Here is a 22,140-nt window from a genome sequence, read left to right as displayed (position 1 = left end):
CGTCCCTACTTCTGATCTTATGATGAAGGGAAGATCATTGATGAAGATGGTTGGGCCTAGGACACTGCCCTGAGGAATTCTTGCAGTGATTTCCTAGGGCTGTGATGACTGACCTCCAACAATTTCAACCATTTTCCTTTGTGCCAGGTACGACTCCAGCCAGTGGAGAGTTTTCCCCGATTCCCATTGACTTCAGTTTTACTAGGGCTCCTTGATGTTACACTCGATCAAATGCTGCCTTGATGTCAAGGACAGTCACTCTCACCTCACCTCACCTCTGGAATTCAGCTCTTTGTCCACGTTTGGTCCAAGGCTGTAATGAGGTCTGGAGTCGAGTGGTCCTGGCGGAACCCAGACTGAGCACCGGTGAGCAGGTTATTGCTGAGTAAGTGCCGCTTAATATCATTGTTGACGACACCTTCTATCACTTTACTGATGATTGAGAGTAGACCGATGGAGTGGTAATTGGTCGGATTGGATTTGTCATGCTTTTTGTGAACAGGACATATCTGGGCAGTTTCCAATATTGTCGGATAGATGCCAGTGTTGTAGCTGTACTGAAACTACTCACTCACAGCTAAAATTCTCCAGTCCGGGTAACATGCTTGTAAATCTCCTCCGTGCCCTCCCTAGTGCAATCACATCTTTCCTGTAATTTTCTTACCAGAATTGTACGCAGTATGCTAGCTGTAGCCTAACTACTGTTTTACACAGTTCAAGCATAACTTCCCTGCTCTTATATTCTATGCCTCGGTTAATAAAGTATCCCCAATGCCTTCATAACCACCTTATATAATCTGTGGATAGGCATTCTAAGGTCCCTCTGTTTCTCAGTATCCTACCATTTAATGTGTATTTCCTTGCCTCGTTAATCCTCCCCAAATGCATTACCTCACACTTTTCCAGATTGAATTCCATTTGCCACTTTTCTACCCACCTGCACAATCTATTGATATCTTGCTGCAGTCGACAGCTTTCCTCCTCACTATCAACGACACGGACAATTTTTGTATCATCTGCAAAAACCCCTACTTATCCACTCTTTCCTCATGGCTAATGATCACATTGCCGTGTGGGATCTTGCTATGCTCAAATTGGCTAGTTGCGATTCCTTACATTACAACAGTGACTACACTTCAAAATAAAAGTGGGCGTAAAGTGCTTTCGGACATCCTGAGGAGCTAGAGAAATGCAAGTTATGTCTTTCTTTTCTGTCAGCGGCTCAGTGGGTAGCACCCTCACCTCTGAGTCAGAAGGTCGTGGGTTCAAGCCCCACTCCAGGGATTAGAGCACAAATATATAGGCTGACACTCCCAGTGCAATGCTGAGGGAGTGCTGCACTGTCGGAGGAGCTGTCTTTCAGATGAGACGTTAAACCGAGGCCCCGTCTGCATCCCTCAGATGGGCAAAAAGATCCCATGGCCACTACTTCAAAGGCAGCAGAGGAGTTATCCCCGGTGTCCTGTGGCCAATATTTATCCTTCAAATCAAGATCACAAACAGATTATCTGGCCATTATCTCATTCCAACTGTGAAGAGACTCCAAAAACAGTACTTCATTGGCTGTAAAGCGCTTTTAGACATCCGGTGGTCGTGAAAGGTGCCAAATAAATGCAAGTCTTTCTTTCTTTTGCTGTTTGTTGGATCTTGCTGTGTGCAAATTATCTTGCAGCATTTCTTACATTGCAACAGTGACCACACTTCAAAGAAAAATAATTCATTGGCTGTATAAAGCGCTTTCGGGCGTCCTGAGGCACTATAGAAATGCAAGTTTGTGCTTTCTTTTCAGTTAATACAACTGCTACACCAGCAAAGACATGATGATGCAGGCCAACTTGAGCAGCCTACCACCAAACCGTCTCAAATCTACACACCCATTTTAGACCATCGCCAAAGCCCTTCAGCGATCTCCCCTCAGCCTTGATGACCAATGGCGGAATGCTTGGAAGAACTGCGACATACGGAATGAATTCCTTACAAAGGAGCCCACAGTACAACCTGAAGGATCATAGAAACATAGAAAATAGGTGCAGGAGTAGGCCATTCGGCCCTTCTAGCCTGCACCGCCATTCAATGAGTTCATGGCTGAACATGCAACTTCAGTACCCCATTCCTGCTTTCTCACCATACCCCTTGATTCCCCTAGTAGCAAGGACTCCATCTAACTCCCTTTTGAATATATTTAGTGAATTGGCCTCAACAACTTTCTGTGGTAGAGAATTCCACAGGTTCACCACTCTCTGGGTGAAGAAATTCCTCCTCATCTCGGTCCTAAATGGCTTACCCCTTATCCTTAGACTGTGTCCCCTGGTTCTGGACTTCCCCAACATTGGGAACATTCTTCCTGCATCTAACCTGTCTAACCCCGTCAGAATTTTAAACGTTGCTATGAGGTCCCCTCTCATTCTTTTGAACTCCAGTGAATACAAGCCCAGTTGATCCAGTCTTTCTTGATAGGTCAGTCCCGCCATCCCGGGAATCAGTCTGGTGAACCTTCGCTGCACTCCCTCAATAGCAAGAATGTCCTTCCTCAGGTTAGGAGACCAAAACTGTACACAATACTCCAGGTGTGGCCTCACCAAGGCCCTGTACAACTGTAGCAACACCTCCCTGCCCCTGTACTCAAATCCCCTCGCTATGAAGGCCAACATGCCATTTGGTTTCTTAACCGCCTGCTGTACCTGCATGCCAACCTTCAATGTCTGAAGTACCATGACACCCAGGTCTCGTTGCACCTCCCCTTTTCCTAATCTGTCACCATTCAGATAATAGTCTGTCTCTCTGTTTTTACCACCAAAGTGGATAACCTCACATTTATCCACATTATACTTCATCTGCCATGCATTTGCCCACTCACCTAACCTATTCCAAGACACTCTGCAGCCTCATAGCATCCTCCTCGCAGCTCACACTGTCACCCAACTTAGTGTCATCCGCAAATTTGGAGAGACTACATTTAATCCCCTCGTCTAAATCATTAATATACAGTGTAAACAGCTGGGGCCCCAGCACAGAACCTTGCGGTACCCCACTAGTCACTGCCTGCCATTCTGAAAAGTACCCATTTACTCCTACTCTTTGCTTCCTGTCTGACAACCAGTTCTCAATCCATGTCAGCACACTACCCCCAATCCCATGTGCTTTAACTTTGCACATTAATCTCTTGTGTGGGACCTTGTCGAAAGGCTTCTGAAAGTCCAAATATACCACATCAACTGGTTCTCCCTTGTCCACTCTACTGGAAACATCCTCAAAAAATTCCAGAAGATTTGTCAAGCATGATTTCCCTTTCACAAATCCATGCTGACTTGGACCTATCATATCATCTCTTTCCAAATGCACTGCTATGACATCCTTAATAATTGATTCCATCATTTTACCCACTACCGATGTCAGGCTGACTGGTCTATAATTCCCTGTTATCTCTCTCCCTCCTTTTTTAAAAAGTGGGGTTACATTGGCTACCCTCCACTCCATAGGAACTGATCCAGAGTCAATGGAATGTTGGAAAATGACTGTCAATGCATCCACTATTTCCAAGGCCACCTCCTTAAGTACTCTGGGATGCAGTCCATCAGGCCCTGGGGATTTATCGGCCTTCAATCCCATCAATTTCCCCAACACAATTTCCCGACTAATAAGGATTTCCCTCAGTTCCTCCTCCTTACTAGACCCTCCGACCCCTTTTATATCCGGAAGGTTGTTTGTGTCCTCCTCAGTGAATACCGAACCAAAGTACTTGTTCAATTGGTCCGCCATTTCTTTGTTCCCCGTTATGACTTCCCCTGATTCTGACTGCAGGGGACCTACGTTTGTCTTTACTAACCTTTTTCTCTTTACATATCTATAGAAACTTTTGCAATCTGTCTTGATGTTCCCTGCAAGCTTCTTCTCGTACTCCATTTTCCCTGCCCTAATCAAACCCTTTGTCCTCCTCTGCTGAGTTCTAAATTTCTCCCAGTCCCCGGGTTCGCTGCTATTTCTGGCCAATTTGTATGCCACTTCCTTGGCTTTAATACTATCCCTGATTTCCCTTGATAGCCACGGTTGAGCCACCTTCCCTTTTTTATTTTTACGCCAGACAGGAATGTACAATTGTTGTAGTTCATCCATGCGGTCTCTAAATGTCTGCCATTGCCCATCCACAGTCAACCCCTTCAGTATCATTCGGCAATCTATCCTAGCCAATTCACGCCTCATACCTTCAAAGTTACCCTTCTTTAAGTTCTGGACCATGGTCTCTGAATTAACTGTTTCATTCTCCATCCTAATGCAGAATTTCACCATATTATGGTCACTCTTCCCCAAGGGGTCTCGCACAACGAGATTGCTAATTAATCCTCTCTCATTACACAACACCCAGTCTAAGATGGCCTCCCCCCCTAGTTGGTTCCTCGACATATTGGTCTAAAAAACCATCCCTTATGCACTCCAGGAAATCCTCCCCCACCGTATTGCTTCCAGTTTGGTTAACCCAATCTATGTGCATATTAAAGTCACCCATGATAACTGCTGCACCTTTATTGCACGCACCCCTAATTTCATGTTTGATGCCCTCCCCATCACTACTACTGTTTGGAGGTCTGTACACAACTCCCACTAACGTTTTTTGCCCTTTGGTATTCTGCAGCTCTACCCATATAGATTCCACATCATCCAAACTAATATCCTTCCGAACTATTGCCTTAATTTCCTCCTTAACCAGCAATGATACCCCACCTCCTTTTCCTTTTATTCTATCTTTCTTGAATGTTGAATACCCCTGGATGTTGAGTTCCCAGCCCTGATCATCCTGGAGCCACGTCTCCGTAATCCCAATCACATCATATTTGTTAACATCTATTTGCACAGTTAATTCATCCACCTTATTGCGGATACTCCTTCCATTAAGACACAAAGCCTTCAGGCTTGTTTTTTTAACACCCTTTGTCCTTTTGGAATTTTACTGTACAGTGGCCCTTTCTGTTTTTTGCCTTGGGTTTCTCTGCCCTCCACCTTTCCTCATCTCCTTTCTGTCTTTTGCTTTTGCCTCCTTTTTGTTTCCCTGTCTCCCTGCATTGGTTCCCATCCCCCTGCCATATTAGTTTAAATCCTCTCCAACAGCACTAGCAAACACTCCCCCTAGGACATTGGTTCCGGTCCTGCCCAGGTGCAGACCGTCCGGTTTGTACTGGTCCCACCTCCCCCAGGAATTTGAATCCCTCCCTGCTGCACCACTGCTCAAGCCACGTATTCATCTGCGCTATCCTGCGATTCCTACTCTGACTATCACGTGGCACTGGTAGCAATCCCGAGATGACTACTTTTGAGGTCCTACTTTTTAATTTAGCTCCTAGCTCCTTAAATTCGTTTCGTAGGACTTCATCCCTTTTTTTACCTATGTCGTTGGTACCAATGTGCACCACGACAACTGGCTGATCTCCCTCCCTTTTTAGAATGTCCTGCATCCGCTCCGAGACATCCTTGACCCTTGCACCAGGGAGGCAACATACCATCCTGGAGTCTCGGTTGCGGCCGCAGAAACGCCTATCTATTCCCTTTACAATTGAATCCCTTATCACTATTGCTCTCCCACTCTTTTTCCTGCCCTCCTGTGCAACAGAGCCAGCCACGGTGCCATGAACTTGGCTGCTGCTGCCGTCCCCTGATGAGTCATCCCCCTCAACAGTACCCAAAGCAGTGTATGTGTTTTGCAGGGGGATGACCACAGGGGACTCCTGCACTACCTTCCTTGCACTACTCTTCCTGCTGGTCTTCCATTCCCTAGCTGGCTGTGGACCCTTCTCCTGCGGTAAGACCAACTCGCTACACGTGATACTCACGTCATTCTCAGCATCGTGGATGCTCCAGAGTGAATCCACCCTCAGCTCCAACTCCGCAACGCGGACCGTCAGGAGCTTGAGGTGGATACACTTCCTGCAGATATGGTCGTCAGGGACACTGGTGTCGTCCCTGAGTTCCCACATGGTACAGGAGGAGCATAACACCCGACCGAGCTCTCCTGCCATGACTTAACCCTTAGATACACTTAAATTGGCAACAACAATGTTAAAAGTTACTCACTGTTATAGAAGAGAAAAAAGAGAGAAAAACTACTCACCAATCACCAGCCAATCACTTACCCTCTTGGCTGTGACGTCACCTTTTGATTTCTTTCTACTTCTTTTTTGCCTTCTCTCCCCGCTGCAGCTGCACAGGTATGCCTCTCGCTGCCGCTGGGCCTTTATAGGCCTCACCAACGCCAGGAACTCCCGCCTGTCGGACTGCCGCCGCCTCTCGCTGCCGCTGGGCCTTTATAGGCCTCACCAACGCCAGGAACTCCCGCCTCTCGGACTGCCGCCGCCTCTCGCTGCCGCTGGGCCTTTATAGGCCTCACCAACGCCAGGAACTCCCGCCTCTCGCTGAGCCTTTATAGGCCTCACCAACGCCAGGAACTCCCGCCTCTCGGACTGCCGCCGAGCCTTTATAGGCCTCACCAACGCCAGGAACTCCCGCCTCTCGGACTGCCGCCGCCTCTCGCTGCCGCTGGGCCTTTTATAGGCCTCACCAACGCCAGGAACTCCTGCCTCTCGGACTGCCGCCGCCTCTCGCTGGGCCTTTTATAGGCCTCACCAACGCCAGGAACTCCCGCCTCTCGGACTGCCGCCGAGCCTTTATAGGCCTCACCAATGCCAGGAACTCCCGCCTCTCGGATCAAACCTTCCTCGCAAACAGTGGACAACTATCAACGCCTCAGAATCGGTCATGGTCGATGCTGCCATCTTCTCCATAGATGGAAGATTAAAGCATCACCATCATGCAACTGTGGAGTTCCTAATCAGATCTGGAGCACAGCATTGAGCACTGCCCTCAGAGGGAACTCGCAGGCAGCCTACAAGATATCCACGCTGTTCCACCGGAAGCTTTGGCCTGGATATCCAACTTGGATATTGACGTTTGATTCGTCTTGCTACTACCATACGGAAGAAGAAGTGCAGTGCGGAGGGAGTACTGCATCATCGGAGGTGCCGTCTTTCTGATGAGATGTTAAACCGAGGCCCTCATGTGCACTTAAAAGATCCCACTGCACTATTTCAAAGAGCAGGGAAGTTCTCCCTGGTGTCCTGGCCAATATTTATCACTCAATCAACATAACAAAAACAGATTATCTGGTCATTATCACATTGCTGTTTGTGGGAGCTTGCTATGCGCAAATTGGCTGCCTCGTTTCCCACATTACAACAGTGACTAATTTCCCAAAGTACTTCATTGGCTGCAAAGCGCTTTGGGCAATCCGGTGGTCGTGAAAGGTGCTATATAAATGCAAGTCTTTCTTTCTTTTGCTGTTTGTGGGAACTTTGCTGCACGCAACAGCAACGAGACATCAAAGTGATTAATTGGCTGAAAAAGCGCTTTGGGGCATCCTGAGGCGCTATAGAAATGCAAGTTTGTTCTTTCTTTTCACTTAGCTGCGGCTCAGTGGGTAGTACATACGCCTCTGCGTCAGAGCACATAATTCAGATGAGAAGTTAAACAGAGCCCAGTCTTCCCTTATGGGGTGGACGCAAAAGATCCCATGGCATTATTTCAAAGAAGAACAGGTGGTGGGGGAATTATCCCCAGAGTCATGGGTCAAAATTTATCCGCCAATCAACATAACTGAAACAGATGATGATCTGGTCCAAAAGCAAAATACTGCAGATGCTGGGATCTGGAATAAAAACAGAAAATGCTAGAAATTTCAGCAGGTCAGGCAGCATCAGAGGAGAGGAAGCAGAGTAAACGTTTTGGGTCGATGACCCTTCATCAGAACTGGAGAGTGTTCGAAAAGAACAGATTCTTAACAGCACTGAAAGGGGAACGGGAAGAATAAACAAGAGAGGTCTGTGATAGGTTGGAAGACAAGAGAGATTAGAGAGACAAAAGGGACGATGGCCCAAATTCAAATGCTAATGCCAGGGAGTCATTACCTCATTGCTGACTTGTAGGATCTTGCTGTGTGTACATTGTCTGTGGTGGCTGTTGTACAATGGCCACCACACGTTAAAAAAATCTACACAGGCATCTTCCATCCTTCAACATGTAGTTTGGGACCTGGAATGTCAGGTCCCGAGGAAGAGGCATATAAATTGACCAGAAAAAGCAGCAAACCCGAGGACTGGGAGAAATTTAGAATCCAGCAGAGGAGGACTAAGGGTTTAATTTGGAGGGGGGAAAGAGAGTACAAGAATAAGCTTGCAAGGAACATAAAAGCTGACGGCAAAAGCTTCTATAGATACGTGAAGAGAAAAAGATTAGTGAAGACTAATGTAGGTCCCTTGCAGTCAGAATCAGGTGAATTCATAATGGGGAACAAGGAAATGGCAGACCAACTGAACAAACACTTTGGTTCTGTCCTCACTACAGAAGACACGAATAACCTCCCGAAAATAATAAGGGACCGAGGGTCTAGCAAGGAGGAGGAACTGAAGGAAATCCTTATTAGTCAGGATATTGTGTTAGGGAAATTGATGGGATTGAAGGCCGATAAATCCCCAGGGCCTGATAGTCTGCATCCCAGAGTACTTGCATTGGTGGTCATTTTCAAACATTCTATAGACTCTGGATCAGTTCCTATGGATTGGAGGGTAGCTAATGTAACCACACTTTTTTTTTTTAAAAAAGTGGGGTTGCGAAAACAGGGAATTATAGACTGGTTAGCCTGACATCGGTAGTGGGGAAAAAAATATTGGAATCCATTAATAAAGCAGCACATTTGGAAAGCAGTGACAGGATCGGTCCAAGTCAGCATGGATTTATGAAAGGAAAATCATGCTTGACTAATCTTCTAGAATTTTTTGAGAATGTAACTAGTAGAGTGAACAAAGGAGAACCAATGGATGTGGTGTATTTGGACTTTCAAAAGGCTTTTGACAAGGTCCCACACAAGAGATTAGTGTGAAAAATTAAAGCACATGGTATTGGGGTAATATATTGACATGGATAGAGAACTGGTTGGCAGATAGGAAGCAAAGAGTAGGAATAAACAGGTCCTTTTCAGAATGGCAGGCAGTGACTAGTGGGGTACCGCAAGGTTCAGTGCTGGGACCCCAGCTATTTACAATATACATTAATGATTTCGACAAAGTAATTGAATGTAATATCTCCAAGTTTGCAGATGACACTAAGCTGGGTGTCAGTGTGAGCTGTGAGGAGGATGCTAAGAAGCTGCAGGGTGACTTGGACAGGTTAGGTGAGTGGGCAAATGCATAGCAGATGCAGTATAATGTGGATAAATGTGAGGTTATCCACTTTGGTGGCAAAAACAGGAAAGCAGAATATTATCCGAATGGTGAAAATTAGGAAAAGGGAAGGTGCAACGAGACCTGGGTGTCATGGTACATCAGTCATTGAAAGTTGGCATGCAGGTACAGCAGGCGGTGAAGGCAGTAAATGGCATGTTGGCCTTCATAACAAGAGGATTTGAGTAAAGGAGCAGGGAGGTCTTACTGCAGTTGTACAGGGCCTTGGTGAAGCCACATCTTGAATATTGTATACAGTTTTGGTCTTCTAATCTGAGAAAGGACATTCTTGCTGTTGAGGGAGTGCAGTGAAGGTTCACCAGACTGATTCCCGGGATGGCAGGACTGACATATGAAGAAAGACTGGATCAACGAGGCCTATATTCACTGGAATTTAGAAGAATGAGAGGGGATCTCATATAAACATATAAAATTCTGACAGGATTGGACAGATTAGATGCAGGAAGAATGTTCCCGATGTTGGGGAAATTCAGAACCAGGGGTCACAGTCTAAAGATAAGAGGTGAGCCATTTAGGACCAAGATGAGGATAAACTTCTTCACTCAAGATAATTGCGAACCTGTGGAATTCTCTACCACAGAAAGTTATTGAGGCCAGTTCATTAGATATATTCAAAAGGAAGTTAGATGTGACCCTTACGACTGAAGGGATCAAGGGGTATGGAGAGAAAGCAGGTACTGAAGTTACATAATCAGCCATGATCATATTGAATGGTGGTGCAGGCTCGAAGGGCTACTCCTAATTTCTATGTTTCTGTCCGACATTGAAACACCTGTGAACTCATCCCTTACTGGCGTGAAAGCAAGTCATCCTCGATACGAGGGACCGCCTCAGAAGAAGCTTCCCACACAACAGTGATTACAATTTAAATAAAAGTACTTCACTGGCGGTAGAAACGCTTTTTGGTGGGGGGCGGGGGGGATGTCCTGGAGGCGCTATAGAAATAAATGCAAATGTTGTCCTTTCTTTTGCAGTTAAACTGGAGTACCCCCCACCATGTGTGCCATGCGGGCGGTGGGCCTGAGCTGAGGAGAGATCCATCTCAAGTCGTGCCCCCCCCCACCTCGGGGGAGGTCCATTCATTCCCCCCACCCCACCACAGCCCGCGGCTCAAACCTCTCTGGCGTTCTCCTGCCCCACCAGCCCGGCGCCCGCCGCCTTGGCCACGCCGCTGTCGTCCAGGCCCAGCCCCTTCACATGGCTGTGGCTGGCGATGCGCTGGGTCTTGGTAGTGCTCTTCACCTCCTCGATCTTCATGGTGGTTCTCCCGGTGCCGGTGCTCCTCACAAAAAAAAGGCCTCGACAGAGGCGTTGAAGCAAACGGCGGGATTTCGCACAAGCTCAGCGGGTCCGTCTCCCCTCACCAGGCAACCGCACCCGTCCACCTAATCCTCTCCACCCACGGCAGGTCTGCTGATTGGTCGCCGCCCCTGCCAGTCAAGGCGTTCCGTCGTCCGGTTGGTCGGTCTTCAGTCAATCATAGCGGGAGACCCGCCTCCCCGTCCAGCAAGTGTAAGTTGTCACCAACTTCTGCACGGTCGCTAAGGGGCGGGCCGCCGCCCTCTCACCCATCGGAAGCACCCGGCCTCCCTCCGATCATTGGCTGCTGGAAGGCTCATTCTCGATTGCGATTGGGCAACGCAGCTGTCAATCAGATCTGAGCCAGTCCTGAGGAACATCGCAAGGGGAGGAGGCCATTCTCGTCTGTTCCATCATTCAATGAGATCATGGCTGATCTGCGACTGAACTCCATGTACCTTAATACCTTTGGTTAGCAAAAATCTATCAATCTCAGATTTAAAATTAACCATTGATCTATCATCAATTACTGTTTGCGGAAAAGATTTCCAAATTTCACTCCTGACAGGTCTGGCACTAATTGTTAGATTATGCCCGCAGTCCTAGAATCCCCAACAAGTGGAAATAGTTGCTATCTGCCCGATCTGTTCCCCTTAATATCTTGAAAACTTCAATCAGATCACCCCTTAACCGTCCAAGTTCTAGGGAATACACTCTAATTTATTTTCCTTAAGAATCTGTTACATTTCAAACTATTGCCAGTTCTGATAAAGGGTCATCGACCTGAAACGTTAACACTTTCTATTGCCACAGATGCTGCCTGACCCGCTGAGATTTCCAGCATTTTCTATTTTTATTCCTAATTTGTGTAATCTCTCCTCGTAGCTTAACCCTTGAAGTCCGGGTACCATTCTGGTATACCTATACTGCATTCCCTTCAAGGCCAGTATATCCTTCCGTGGAAGGGATTATAAATTAATATTGACATTTTAATATTGCAAAATAATGTATTTACAACAGAAAGTATTAATTTTAAAAATCATATTGGCCCAGGTGACAGTTCTGGTTATGGAGGAATATTTTACCCATAGAAGTGGTCTGATATTTTAAAATTCACATTTGTAATTTAATAATTTATGTAAAATGAGAGCTAACATTTTTAAAATGTAATTAAGATTTTAACAATTACAAAGAAACTAAGATGTAAAAACAATTGGGCTTAAGAATTATAAAACATATGGATTACTTACCATCATTTAGCCTGCATTGTCCATACTCACTGTCAACAACAACTACAATAATTTGCACCTCTTCTGCCTTTCACCCTATCACAGACCTTCCTTTTTGTACTTTCCTCCCCTCCCCATTTTTCCCGTTTCTACACTTGCTTAAAAACCTATTACATTTCTAACTTTTTCCAGTTCTGATGAAGGGTCATCGACCTGAAACGTTAACTCAGTTTCTCTCTTCACTGCCTGACCTGCTGACTATTTCCAGCGTTTTCTGTTTTTATTTCAGATTCCAGCATCCACAGTATTTTGCCTTTGTATTTGTGGAACTTGCATTTATATATATTTTATTTCTTCATTTACAGGATGTGGGTGTTGCCTATTTATTACCTATCACTATATAGCAGATTTAACATAGTAAAACGTCTCAAGGCATTTCAAAGGGGCGTTATCAAACAAAATTTGACACCGAGCCACATTAGAAGGTAGGTAGGTTTTAAGGAAGAGTGATGCAGTGGTTTCGGAAGAGAATTGCAGAGCTTAGAGCCGAGACAGCTGAAGGACAATGTTGGAGCGATTAAAATTGGGGATGCGCAAGAGGCCGGAATTGGAGGAGCGCAGAGATTTAGGAGAGTTGTAGGGCTGGAGGAGGTTCTCCTTGTCATGTATTCAACTATCATTGTAACCCATGTATAAGCTGACCTAAGTTGTACACCTTGAGAACATTGACCACAAGGGTTGAACTTGTGGGAGACACTCCTAACCTGGACTTTCAGGTATAAAAGGGGAAGCTCCACCCACTTTCATCACTTGAGGTCTTGGTAATAAAGGTAACTGGCCACAGAGTGATCTTCTCTCAAGTATGGGTCTCGTGTGCAATTATACTGCATAGTAAGGACATATCATTGGCGACGAGAAACTGGGATTTAAACCACGCGAGCATGGCCACTAGCAGCACAGAAAAGAGGTGATGATTGGGACGACTTTATTGAGAGACTACAGCAAAGTTTTGTCACTAAGGAATGGTTGAGATAGGATTCGGCCGACAAACGCAGGGCTCATCTCCTGACGGTTTGTGGATCCAGAACGTACTTCCTGATGAAGGATCTTTTAGCACCAGAGAAGCCGGCGGACAAGACGTTCGAAGAGCTCAGTAAGTTGATCGGGGAACACCTTAAACCGGTGAGCAGCATGCACATGGCGAGACACCGGTTTTACACGCACCAGCGGTGAGAAGGGCAAAGCGTTCCAGACTTCGTGGCAGATCTCCAGCGACTGGCGAGCCTATGTAAGTTCCCAGATGCATGCAGAGCTGGGATGCTGCGAGACATTTTTATTGAGGGCATCGGGTACGCTGGGGTTTTCAGGAAACTGATCGAGATCAAAGACTTGACCTTGGAAGCGGCGGCTCTGATAGCCCAGACATTTATCTCGGGAGGAAAAGACCAGAATGATGTCTGACAAAAATCTTGGCTCAAATGCGGCAAACAACCAGGGAGTCAACATTGTTAACGTGGCACACAGTTCTCTCGGCAGACAAGGGCAATCGGACATGCCCCAGCGTGTAGTCGAACCCAAAGGGAGAATTCAACAGAGACAATGGCTAGCTGAATGGCGATTTATGCCATCGCAGTGGACGATGCGGCCAGTAATGGGGCCATCAACACCTGTTAATGGTGCGCTTAAGGACAGTTACAGAGACAGTCCGAGATGATCGACTGGTAATGGACCTTTTGTTTCCAACAACGGGGCCTCCAGCTCATGCTGGAGCTGTGGAGGCAAACACCCAACCAGAGCTTGCAGGTATCAGCAATATGCCTGCAGAAACTGCAACGTCAGCGGTCACTTGGCGCGTTTGTGCAGGAAGCCTGCAGCCAGGTTGATGTACGGGGAGGACGGGGACGATGTAAGCCCTACAAGGCCAAATGGACACTGGGGGAAATCGCTGGAAGCTGAAGTTCAGCGAGTTCATGTGGAGCACATATACAGTTCATACACCACTCAATGGATCAAGACACAGGGGCCAGCCAGTCCCTGATGAGTATCAAACAGTTTGAAAGATTGTGGTTGTCCAAGGCCAGGAGGCCAAAATTATTGCCAATTGACGCACAGCTACGGACATATACAAAGGAGATCATTCCGGTGCTATGCAGCGCCACTGTAGTCGTGACCCACGAAGATTCGGATAACAGATTGCCACTCTGGATTGTCCCGGGGGACGGTCCCGCACTGCTGAGGAGGAGTCGGCTTGCTGTCATTAATCGGAAATGGGGCGATGTTAATGCAATTTCTTCTGTGGAGCGAGTATCATGCTCACAGGTCCTGGACAAATTTGACTCATTATTTCAACCCAGCATCGGCACTTTCATGGGGGCCAAGGTAGTGATTCACATAAACCCGGACTCCAGGCCAGTAACCACAAGGCCAGAGCGGTGCTGTATGTGATGCGGGAAAAGATAGAATGCGAATTGGATCGCCTGCTGAGGGAAGGCATCATCTCGCCAGTCAAATTCAGTGACTGGGCGAGCCCGATCGTGCCGGTGCTCAAGGCGGATGGGTCGGTCAGGATATGTGGCGATTACAAGGCCACTATCAATTGGGTGTCACTCTAAGACCAGTACCTGCTACCGAGAGCGGAGGACATTTTTGCGACGCTATCCGATGGCAAACTTTTTTCAAAATTGGACCTGACCTCAGCTTACATGACCCAGGAGCTGGCGAGTGAGTCAAAGAAGTTGATCACCATCACGACACACAAGGGGTTGTTTGAGTATAACAGATGTCCACTCGGGATTCGTTTGGCCGCCGCGTTCTTTCAGCGAAATATGGAAAGCCTCCTCAAGTCGATTCCAAGGATGGTGGTTTTTCAAGACGACATCCTCATCACGGGTCGCGATACTGAAGAACACCTCCACAACCTGAAGGAGGTGCTACGCAGACTGGACCGGGTAGGGCTGCGACTGAAAAAGGCGAAGTGCGTCTTCTTAGCTCCAGAGATAGAATTCCTAGGGAGGAGGGTAGCAGCAGATGGGATCAGACCTACTGCGTCCAAAACGGAAGCGATCCAGAGAGCACCCAGACCCCGTAATACGACGGAGTTGCATTCATTCCTGAAACTCCTGAACTATTTTGGTAACTTTCTTCCCAAATTGAGCACGCTGTTAGAACCGCTACACGTGCTCCTACACAAAGGTCGCGATTGGATCTGGGGGATAGCCAGGAAAGGGCTTTTGATAGAGCACGCAATTTGTTATGCTCCAACAAACTGTTAACATGATGTGACCCGTGTAAGAAACTTGTTTTAACGTGCGACGCCTCGTCCTATAGGGTCGGGTGTGTGTTGCAGCATGTGAATGCCAATGTCAGTTACAGCCGGTAGCTTATGCCTCCAGCAGTCTGTCCCAGGCAGAAAGGGGCTATGGGATGGTAGAAAAGGAAGTGCTTGCATTTGTATATGCAGTAAAAAAAATGCACCAGTACCTGTTTGGCAGGAAATTTGAGCTGGAGACAGATCACAAACCCCTAATGTCCCTTTTGGCCGACAACAAGGCCATAAATGCGAATGCATCGGCCCGCATACAGAAGTGGGCACTCAAGTTAGCTGCCTCTGACTTCACAATTTGGCACAGACCGCGGCACTGAAAACTGCGCCGATGCACTCAGCAGGCTCCCACTAGCCACCACTGAGGGGGCAACTGAGCATGATGCTGAGATGGTCATGGCTGTTGAAGCTTTCAAAAACGAAGGCTCACCTGTGACATCCCGGCAGATTAAAGTCTGGACAAATAAAGACCCGCTACTGTCTTTAGTTAAGAAATGTGTCCTGAATGGGGACTGGGCAGCCATGTACGGGGCGTGCCCTGAGGAATTTAAACTGTTTCATAGGCGCAAGGATGAACTCTCGATTCAGGCCGATTGCCTACTGTGGGGAAACCGAGTAGTCATGCCCCAGATGGGCAGAGAGGTGTTTATCAGAGAACTTCACAATGAGCACCCGGGCATTGTCATGATGAAGGCAATTGCTAGGTCACACGTTTGGTGGCCAGGGATAGATGCAGACCTGGAATTTTGTGTTCGCAGGTGCAACACGTATGCTCAGCTCGGCAACGCATCCAGGGAAGCCCCCCTCAGCCCCTGGTCCTGGCCCGCCAAGCCATGGTCACGCATCCATGTGGACGACGCAGGTCCTTTCATGGGAAAAATGTTTTTGGTTGTAGTTGACGTCTACTCCAAATGGATTGAGTGTGCCATTTTAAATTCAAGCACATCCTCTGCCATGGTAGAAAGTCTACGGGCAATGTTCGCCGCCCATGGCCTACCGGATATCTTGGTCAGTGACAGTGGCCCATGCTTCACAAGCACTGAATTCCAGGACTTCATGCAGGCAATGGAATCAACCATGTCAGAACGGCACCGTTCAAGCCGGCCTCAAATGGCCAGGCGGAACAAGCAGTGCAGATAATCAAAAAAGGGATGCTCAGAATCCAAGGAGGTTCCCTACAAAGCCGCTTATCACACCTCCTGTTGGCCAATAGATCCCGACCACACTCGTTCACAGGGGTTCCACCCGCAGAGCTGCTAATGAAAAGGACGCTCAAAACCGGGTTATCCCTTATACACCCTACTATGAAAGAAATTGTTGAGAGCAGGCGTCAGTCACAATGTGACTACCATGACAGGAATGCGAGGGCGCGATGTATTGATGTCAATGACCCTGTTTTTGTCCTTACTTACACTGCAGGGCCCAAATGGCTTGCAGGCACTGTGATTGCCAAAGAGGAGAATAGGGTTTTGGTAGTTAAACTTACCAATGGACAAATCTGCCGCAAGCACGTGGATCAAACTAAAAGGAGGTTCAGCAACCCCATAGAAGAAGCAGAGGAAGAACACGACGTAGAGTTTACTCCACCACAGGTGACCGAACACTGGAACCAAGTGGAGGAGAGCCCAGTTACTGTGGGCAGTCCGGACAGGCCTGAGGCACTGCAAACAGCAGACACTCAGGCCAGCGCCCAACAACCGGAGCCCCAAGTCAGGTGCTCTTCATTGACCGTAAACCAGAGATACCTAACTGATCCCAATAAGACTTTGGGGGGGAGGTGATGTCATGTATTCAACTATCATTGTAACCCATGTGTAAGCTGATCTAAGTTGTCCACCTTGAGAACATTGATCACAGGGGGTGAACTTGTGGGAGACACTCCTAACCTGGACTTTCAGGTATAAAAGGGGAAGCTCCTCCCACTTTCATCACTTGAGGTCTTGGTAATAAAGGTAACTGGTCACAGAGTGACCTTCTGTCAAGTATGGGCCTCGTGTGCAATTATACTGTATAGTAAGGACATAACACTTCTTCTTAGGCAGTCTCTTGGAGTCGAGGTCTAATATGAGTTCTCGGGTGACTGATGAGTCTAATGCAGGACCGACAGTCTCTGTCACAGATGGGGCAGACGATGGTTGAAGGCACGGGTGGGTGGGGTGCTTGGGTTGTCGTGTGCTCCTTCCGCTGTTTGCGCTTGGCTTCCGCGACTCTCGGCAAAGAGACTCAAGGTGTTCGGCGCCTTCCCGGATGCTTCTCTACCATTTTGAGCGGTATTGAGCCAGGGATTCCCAGGTGTCGATGGGGATGCTGCACTTTTTCAAGAAGGCTTTGAGGGTGTCCTTGAAGCGTTTCCTCTGCCCACCTGGGGCTCTCTTGCCGTGTCGGAGCTCCGAGTAGAGCGCTTGGTTTAGGAATCTCATATTGGGCATGCTGACGATGTGGCCGTCCATCGGAGCTGATCGAGCATGGTCACTGCTTCGATGCTGGGGTTACAAAGATAGGGAGGGGTCGAGACCATGGAGGGATTGAAAACAAGGGTGAGAATTTTAAAATCGAGGTGTTGCCAGACTGGGAGTCAATGTAGGACAGTGAACACAGGGGTGATGGAGACTTGGTGCGAGTTAGGAGATCATTGGGGAGGGGGGGGAAACAAACATTCCAATCTGAGAATGATTTGTATTTATATAGCATCATATTATGATGTCTCAAAGCACTTCACACACAGAAAATTACTTTGATGTGAAGTAACTCTTGTTCTTTAGGCAAATGGAGTAACCATTGTGCGCACAGCAAGGTTCCAGAAACAGCAATAAGATGAATGAATTTACATAAGAACATAAGAAATAGGAGCAGGAGTGGGTCATTGGCCCCTCGAGCCTGCTCCGCCATTCAATAAGATCACGGCTGATCTGATCATGGGCTCAGCTCCACTTCCCTACCCGTTCCCCATAACCCTTGACTCCCTTATCACTCAAAAATCTGTCTATCTCCACCTTAAATATGTTCAATGACCCAGCCTCCACAGCTCTCTGGGGCAGAGAATTCCATAGATTCACGGCCCTCTGAGAGAAGAAATTCCTCCTCATCTCAGTTCTAAATGGGCGGCCTCTTATTCTGAAACTATATATTTATTTTGATAATGTTGGTTAAGAATGGCATATTGACCAGAACATCAGAAGAACTTCCATAAATGGTGGAACAGTGGACAACGATAAGTAGGCCATGTGGTAGGATGCATGCAAGGACTTATGACTGAGCTGGATTATGGAAGTGGTGAGGAACATAAAGGGATTGAAAGATGGAACAAAAATCTTAAAGTTGATTCTCTCCTTAAAAATCAATACAGCCTCATGTGTTTGAATAGGTTTGTGGTCACTATCACTCTCTTTGACCATAAATCTCTGATAACATCTCTCCAGTGTTTGCAGCTCTGGTGTCATCTTTGGGATGCAAGTGATTTGGAAGGCCTGGGGGGAAAAGCCCCTCAAAATGAGGGCTCTTCAGTCCTAATGAATAATGTTGGTAGGCCCAATAAAGAAAGAAAGATGGACATACGTCTGCATCTGAAAAGAGAAAATATAGGGGTAAGGGCCTCATGAGAATGTCAATCCTATCAATTCTTTTGATTGTTTTGAACACATAAAATAGATCATTCCTGTTCTTATGTAATAGATTTGAGGAGTGAATGGCCTCCCCCTTTTTTATGTAACTAGCTCGAGGGGCTGAATGGCCTCCTCCTGTTCTTGTGTAACAGGCTTGAGGGGCTGAATGGCTTCTTCCGGTTCTTATAAGCTACTAAAGTGCATACAATGCCTTCAGAGGAGGAGGGACATGGAGTCAATGCAAGGCCGAGCCTCAGAGTTTGTGCTTTGTCAATGCTGAGCAGGGATAAATGTGGGTACCCCGTTATAAAAGTATTCATTCAATGATTGGTTTTATGGTGTAAAAACTGCAAATTCTGTGGAGCATGAACACCAGCATATTGTGTCGAATGGGCTGTTCTTGTGTTGTAACATTCTATACAATCTATCTTTTCTCTTTATAGCTGCTGTGTATTTACAGAAATGAAAACAGAAAATGCTGTGAATAAGAAGCAGGTTGGTCAGCATAAAAAGAAAGAAAGACTTGCATTTATATAGCGCCTTTCATGACCACTGGACATCTCAAAGTGCTTTACAGCTAATTACTTTCATTTTTGAAGTGTAGCCACTATTGTAAAGTAGGAAGTGTGACAGCCAATTTGTGCACAGTAACCTCCCACAAACAGCAATGTGACAATAACCAGATAATTCGTGATGTTGCTTGAGGGATAAATATTGGCCCAGGACACCGGGATAACTTCCCTGCTCTTTTTCAAAATAGTGGCCATGGGATCTTTTACGTCCACCTGAGAGAGCAGATGGGATCTCGATTTAACGTCTCATCCGAAAGACGGCACCTCCGACAGTGTAGCACTCCCTCAGCACTGTACTGGGAGTGTCAGCCCAGATTTTTTTTTAAACTTAATGTTTTGAGTGTGCAACATTTCTGTGTATTTCCAGCACATTATTTGAAATTTTCAGCATTTGTTTATTGTTTTTTTTCCAATTTCTACCAATAAAATGTTTTTCTAAGTTTATTCTACATTCTACCCTACATAAACTAGAGGTGATCTAAAACTCGGCTATCCATGTCCTAACTTGCACCAAGTCCCATTTACCCATCACTCCTGACCTTCCGGTTAAGCAACGTCACGATTTCAAAATTCTCATCCTTGTTTTCAAAATCCTCCCTATCTCTGTATCCTCCTCCAGCCCCACAATTGCCCCTCGAGATGTCTGCGCTCCTGAGCACTCTGATTTTAATCACTCAACTATCGGTGGCCGTGCCTTCTGTTGCCTCGGCACCAAGTTCTGGAATTCTCTCCCTAAACTGCTCCGCCTCTCTATCCATCTCTGAGCCAGAAGGTTGTGGGTTCAAGTCCTACTCCAGGGACTTGAGCACATAAAAATCTAAGCTGACAATCCAATGTAGTGCTGAGAGAGAGCTGCACTGACGGAAGTGCTGTCTTTCAGATATTAAACTGAGGCCCAGTCTGCTCTCTCAAGTGGGCGTAAAAGATCTGATGGCACTATTTTGAAGAAAAGCAAGGGGGGTTATCCCTGGTGTCCGAGCCAAAATTTATCCCCCAATCAACATAACAAAAGCATATTATCGGGTCATTATCACATTGCTGTTTGTGGGTGCTGTGCACAAATTAGCTGCCGCATTTCCCACATTACAACAGTGACTACACTCCAAAAGTACTGTATTATTTGTAAAGTGCTTTGAGAGGTCCGGTGGTCATGAAAGGCGCGATAGAAATGCAAGTCTTTCTTTGTCGCTCCTTAAAACCTACATCTTTGACCAACTTTTGGTCACCTGCCCTAATTTCTCCTTATGCGGCTCGGTGTCAAATGGTTTGTATTATAATACTTCTATGAAACGCACTAGGACGTTTTACTACGTTAGAGGCGCTATATAAATGCAGGATGCTGTTGCTGTTGCTGAGTGTGAGGTTGTGAGAGGTGCTGCAAAGCGGAACTCTATGTTGCACTGTGTGGGGTTGGGGGGAGGTTTGAAGCGGGTGCACGGTCCGTCAGGTTTATCGGTCCCCCCCTGCCCGTTCCTTGGCAACCATGGCGGCGGTGGCGGAGACGCTGAATTTCAACGTCGGGGTGCTGGGCCACATCGACAGCGGGAAGACGGCGCTGGCCCGGGCGCTCAGCACCACGGCCTCGACGGCGGCCTTCGACAAGAGCCCACAGAGCCGGGAGCGCGGCGTCACCCTGGACCTGGGCTTCTCGTCCTTCAGCCTGGCCGCCCCGCCGCACCTCGGGCCCTGCGCCCGGTTGCAGGTGACGCTGGTCGATTGCCCCGGGCATGCCTCCCTCATCAGGACCATCATCGGAGGTACAGAGTCACTGTGTGTGTGTGTGCGCGCGCGCGCGCGGGACACCGGCCCCTATTTTTGTACAGGTTGAACCTCCCTCATCCAGAGCTTCCCCTCGTCCGGAACCATTCCTGGCCGCTCCGACATTAACAAATTGAAGTCCTTCCTTGCTGGCCTGAACCCGCGACCCACCGCCCACCCCCGATGATCTCTCTGCCGCACTCCCAGCTCCAAGCCAGCCCATCCCCGTTATCCCCTTGCTCAGTATCTGTTCCATCCAATTTAACGTGACCACCCCTCTTCCGGAAAAACGCCCTTATCCGAAACAGGCCAGGACCTGAGGGTTCCGGATAAGGGAGGTTCAACCTGTATTCTTATGTTCTTAACAGTAACTTGTGGCAGTCAGAGCTTTGAGATGTTTGGGCGATGCCATAAATTGTTGTGCAGGTGCAAGTGTTTCTTTCAAGCGGTTGTTTTTGTCATGAGACACGAGATACCCCCTAAGCAAGCGCTCTACTCGGACCTCTGACACGGCAAGCGAGTCCCAGGTGGGCAGAGGAAATGCGTCAAGGATACCCTCAAAGCCTCCTTGATAAAGTACAACATCCCTACCGACACCTGGGAATCCCTGGCCCACGACCGCCCCAAGTGGAGGACGAGCATCCGGGAGGGCGCTGAACACTTTGAGTCTCATCGCCCACAGCGAGTTGAAGCCAACCGCAGACAGTGGAAGGAGCATGCGACAACAGATGCACCCACCCACCCGCTCCTTCAACTACCGTCTGCCCCACTTGTGACAGACTGTGGGTCCCGCATTGGACTGTACAGTTACCGTATAACTCATTTTTAGTGTGGAAGCAAGTCATCCTTGACTCTGAGGGACTGCCTATGTTGATGATTAATCAGTAATACTCTGTGTATTTCCAACACTTTTGTTGTTTTTGATTTGGGATTTTCAGCAATTTCTACCAATAAGATATATTTCTAAGTTTGTTGCAAAGTTAAAATGCAAGAACATAACATAAGAAATAGGAGCTGAATGGTATCCAGCAGCAGTGTGCCAGTGTGTAGTGACTGATGATGTGGAGGGGGTAGATT

General features: G+C 47.4%; 2 protein-coding genes across 12 annotated transcripts in view; one reads left to right on the top strand and one right to left on the bottom strand.

Annotated features, from left to right (window-relative positions):
- The window catches only part of ruvbl1 (RuvB-like AAA ATPase 1), a 77,914-nt gene extending 67,218 nt beyond the window's left edge, over positions 1–10,696 (bottom strand). Inside the window, exon 1 of one of the 3 annotated variants that reach the window (XM_070895681.1) lies at positions 10,398–10,696. In XM_070895681.1, coding sequence (XP_070751782.1) covers positions 10,398–10,538 — 141 coding nt within the window. In that variant the 5' untranslated portion in view covers positions 10,539–10,696. The remainder of the gene's footprint in view (positions 1–10,397) is intronic. The other 2 variants (XM_070895680.1, XM_070895679.1) reach the window with 2 other exon arrangements.
- Positions 10,697–10,967: 271 nt separating this feature from the next.
- eefsec (eukaryotic elongation factor, selenocysteine-tRNA-specific) overlaps positions 10,968–22,140 on the top strand; it is a 468,842-nt gene continuing 457,669 nt past the window's right edge. For 2 of the 9 annotated variants that reach the window (XM_070895675.1, XM_070895669.1), the window contains exons 1-2: positions 10,972–11,051; positions 19,177–19,228. Coding sequence is in view for 2 of the 9 variants with exons in the window: in XM_070895666.1 (XP_070751767.1) it covers positions 20,789–21,062 (274 nt within the window). In the remaining 7 variants the exon portion in view is untranslated. Of the gene's footprint in view, positions 11,052–19,176; positions 19,229–20,748; positions 21,063–22,140 lie in introns of those variants that run through there. The other 7 variants (XM_070895666.1, XM_070895665.1, XM_070895672.1 and 4 more) reach the window with 6 other exon arrangements.

The sequence above is a fragment of the Pristiophorus japonicus genome, chromosome 12, assembly GCF_044704955.1.
Source record: "Pristiophorus japonicus isolate sPriJap1 chromosome 12, sPriJap1.hap1, whole genome shotgun sequence".
Lineage (NCBI taxonomy): Eukaryota > Metazoa > Chordata > Chondrichthyes > Pristiophoridae > Pristiophorus > Pristiophorus japonicus.
This window is presented reverse-complemented; position numbering and strand designations above follow the sequence as displayed.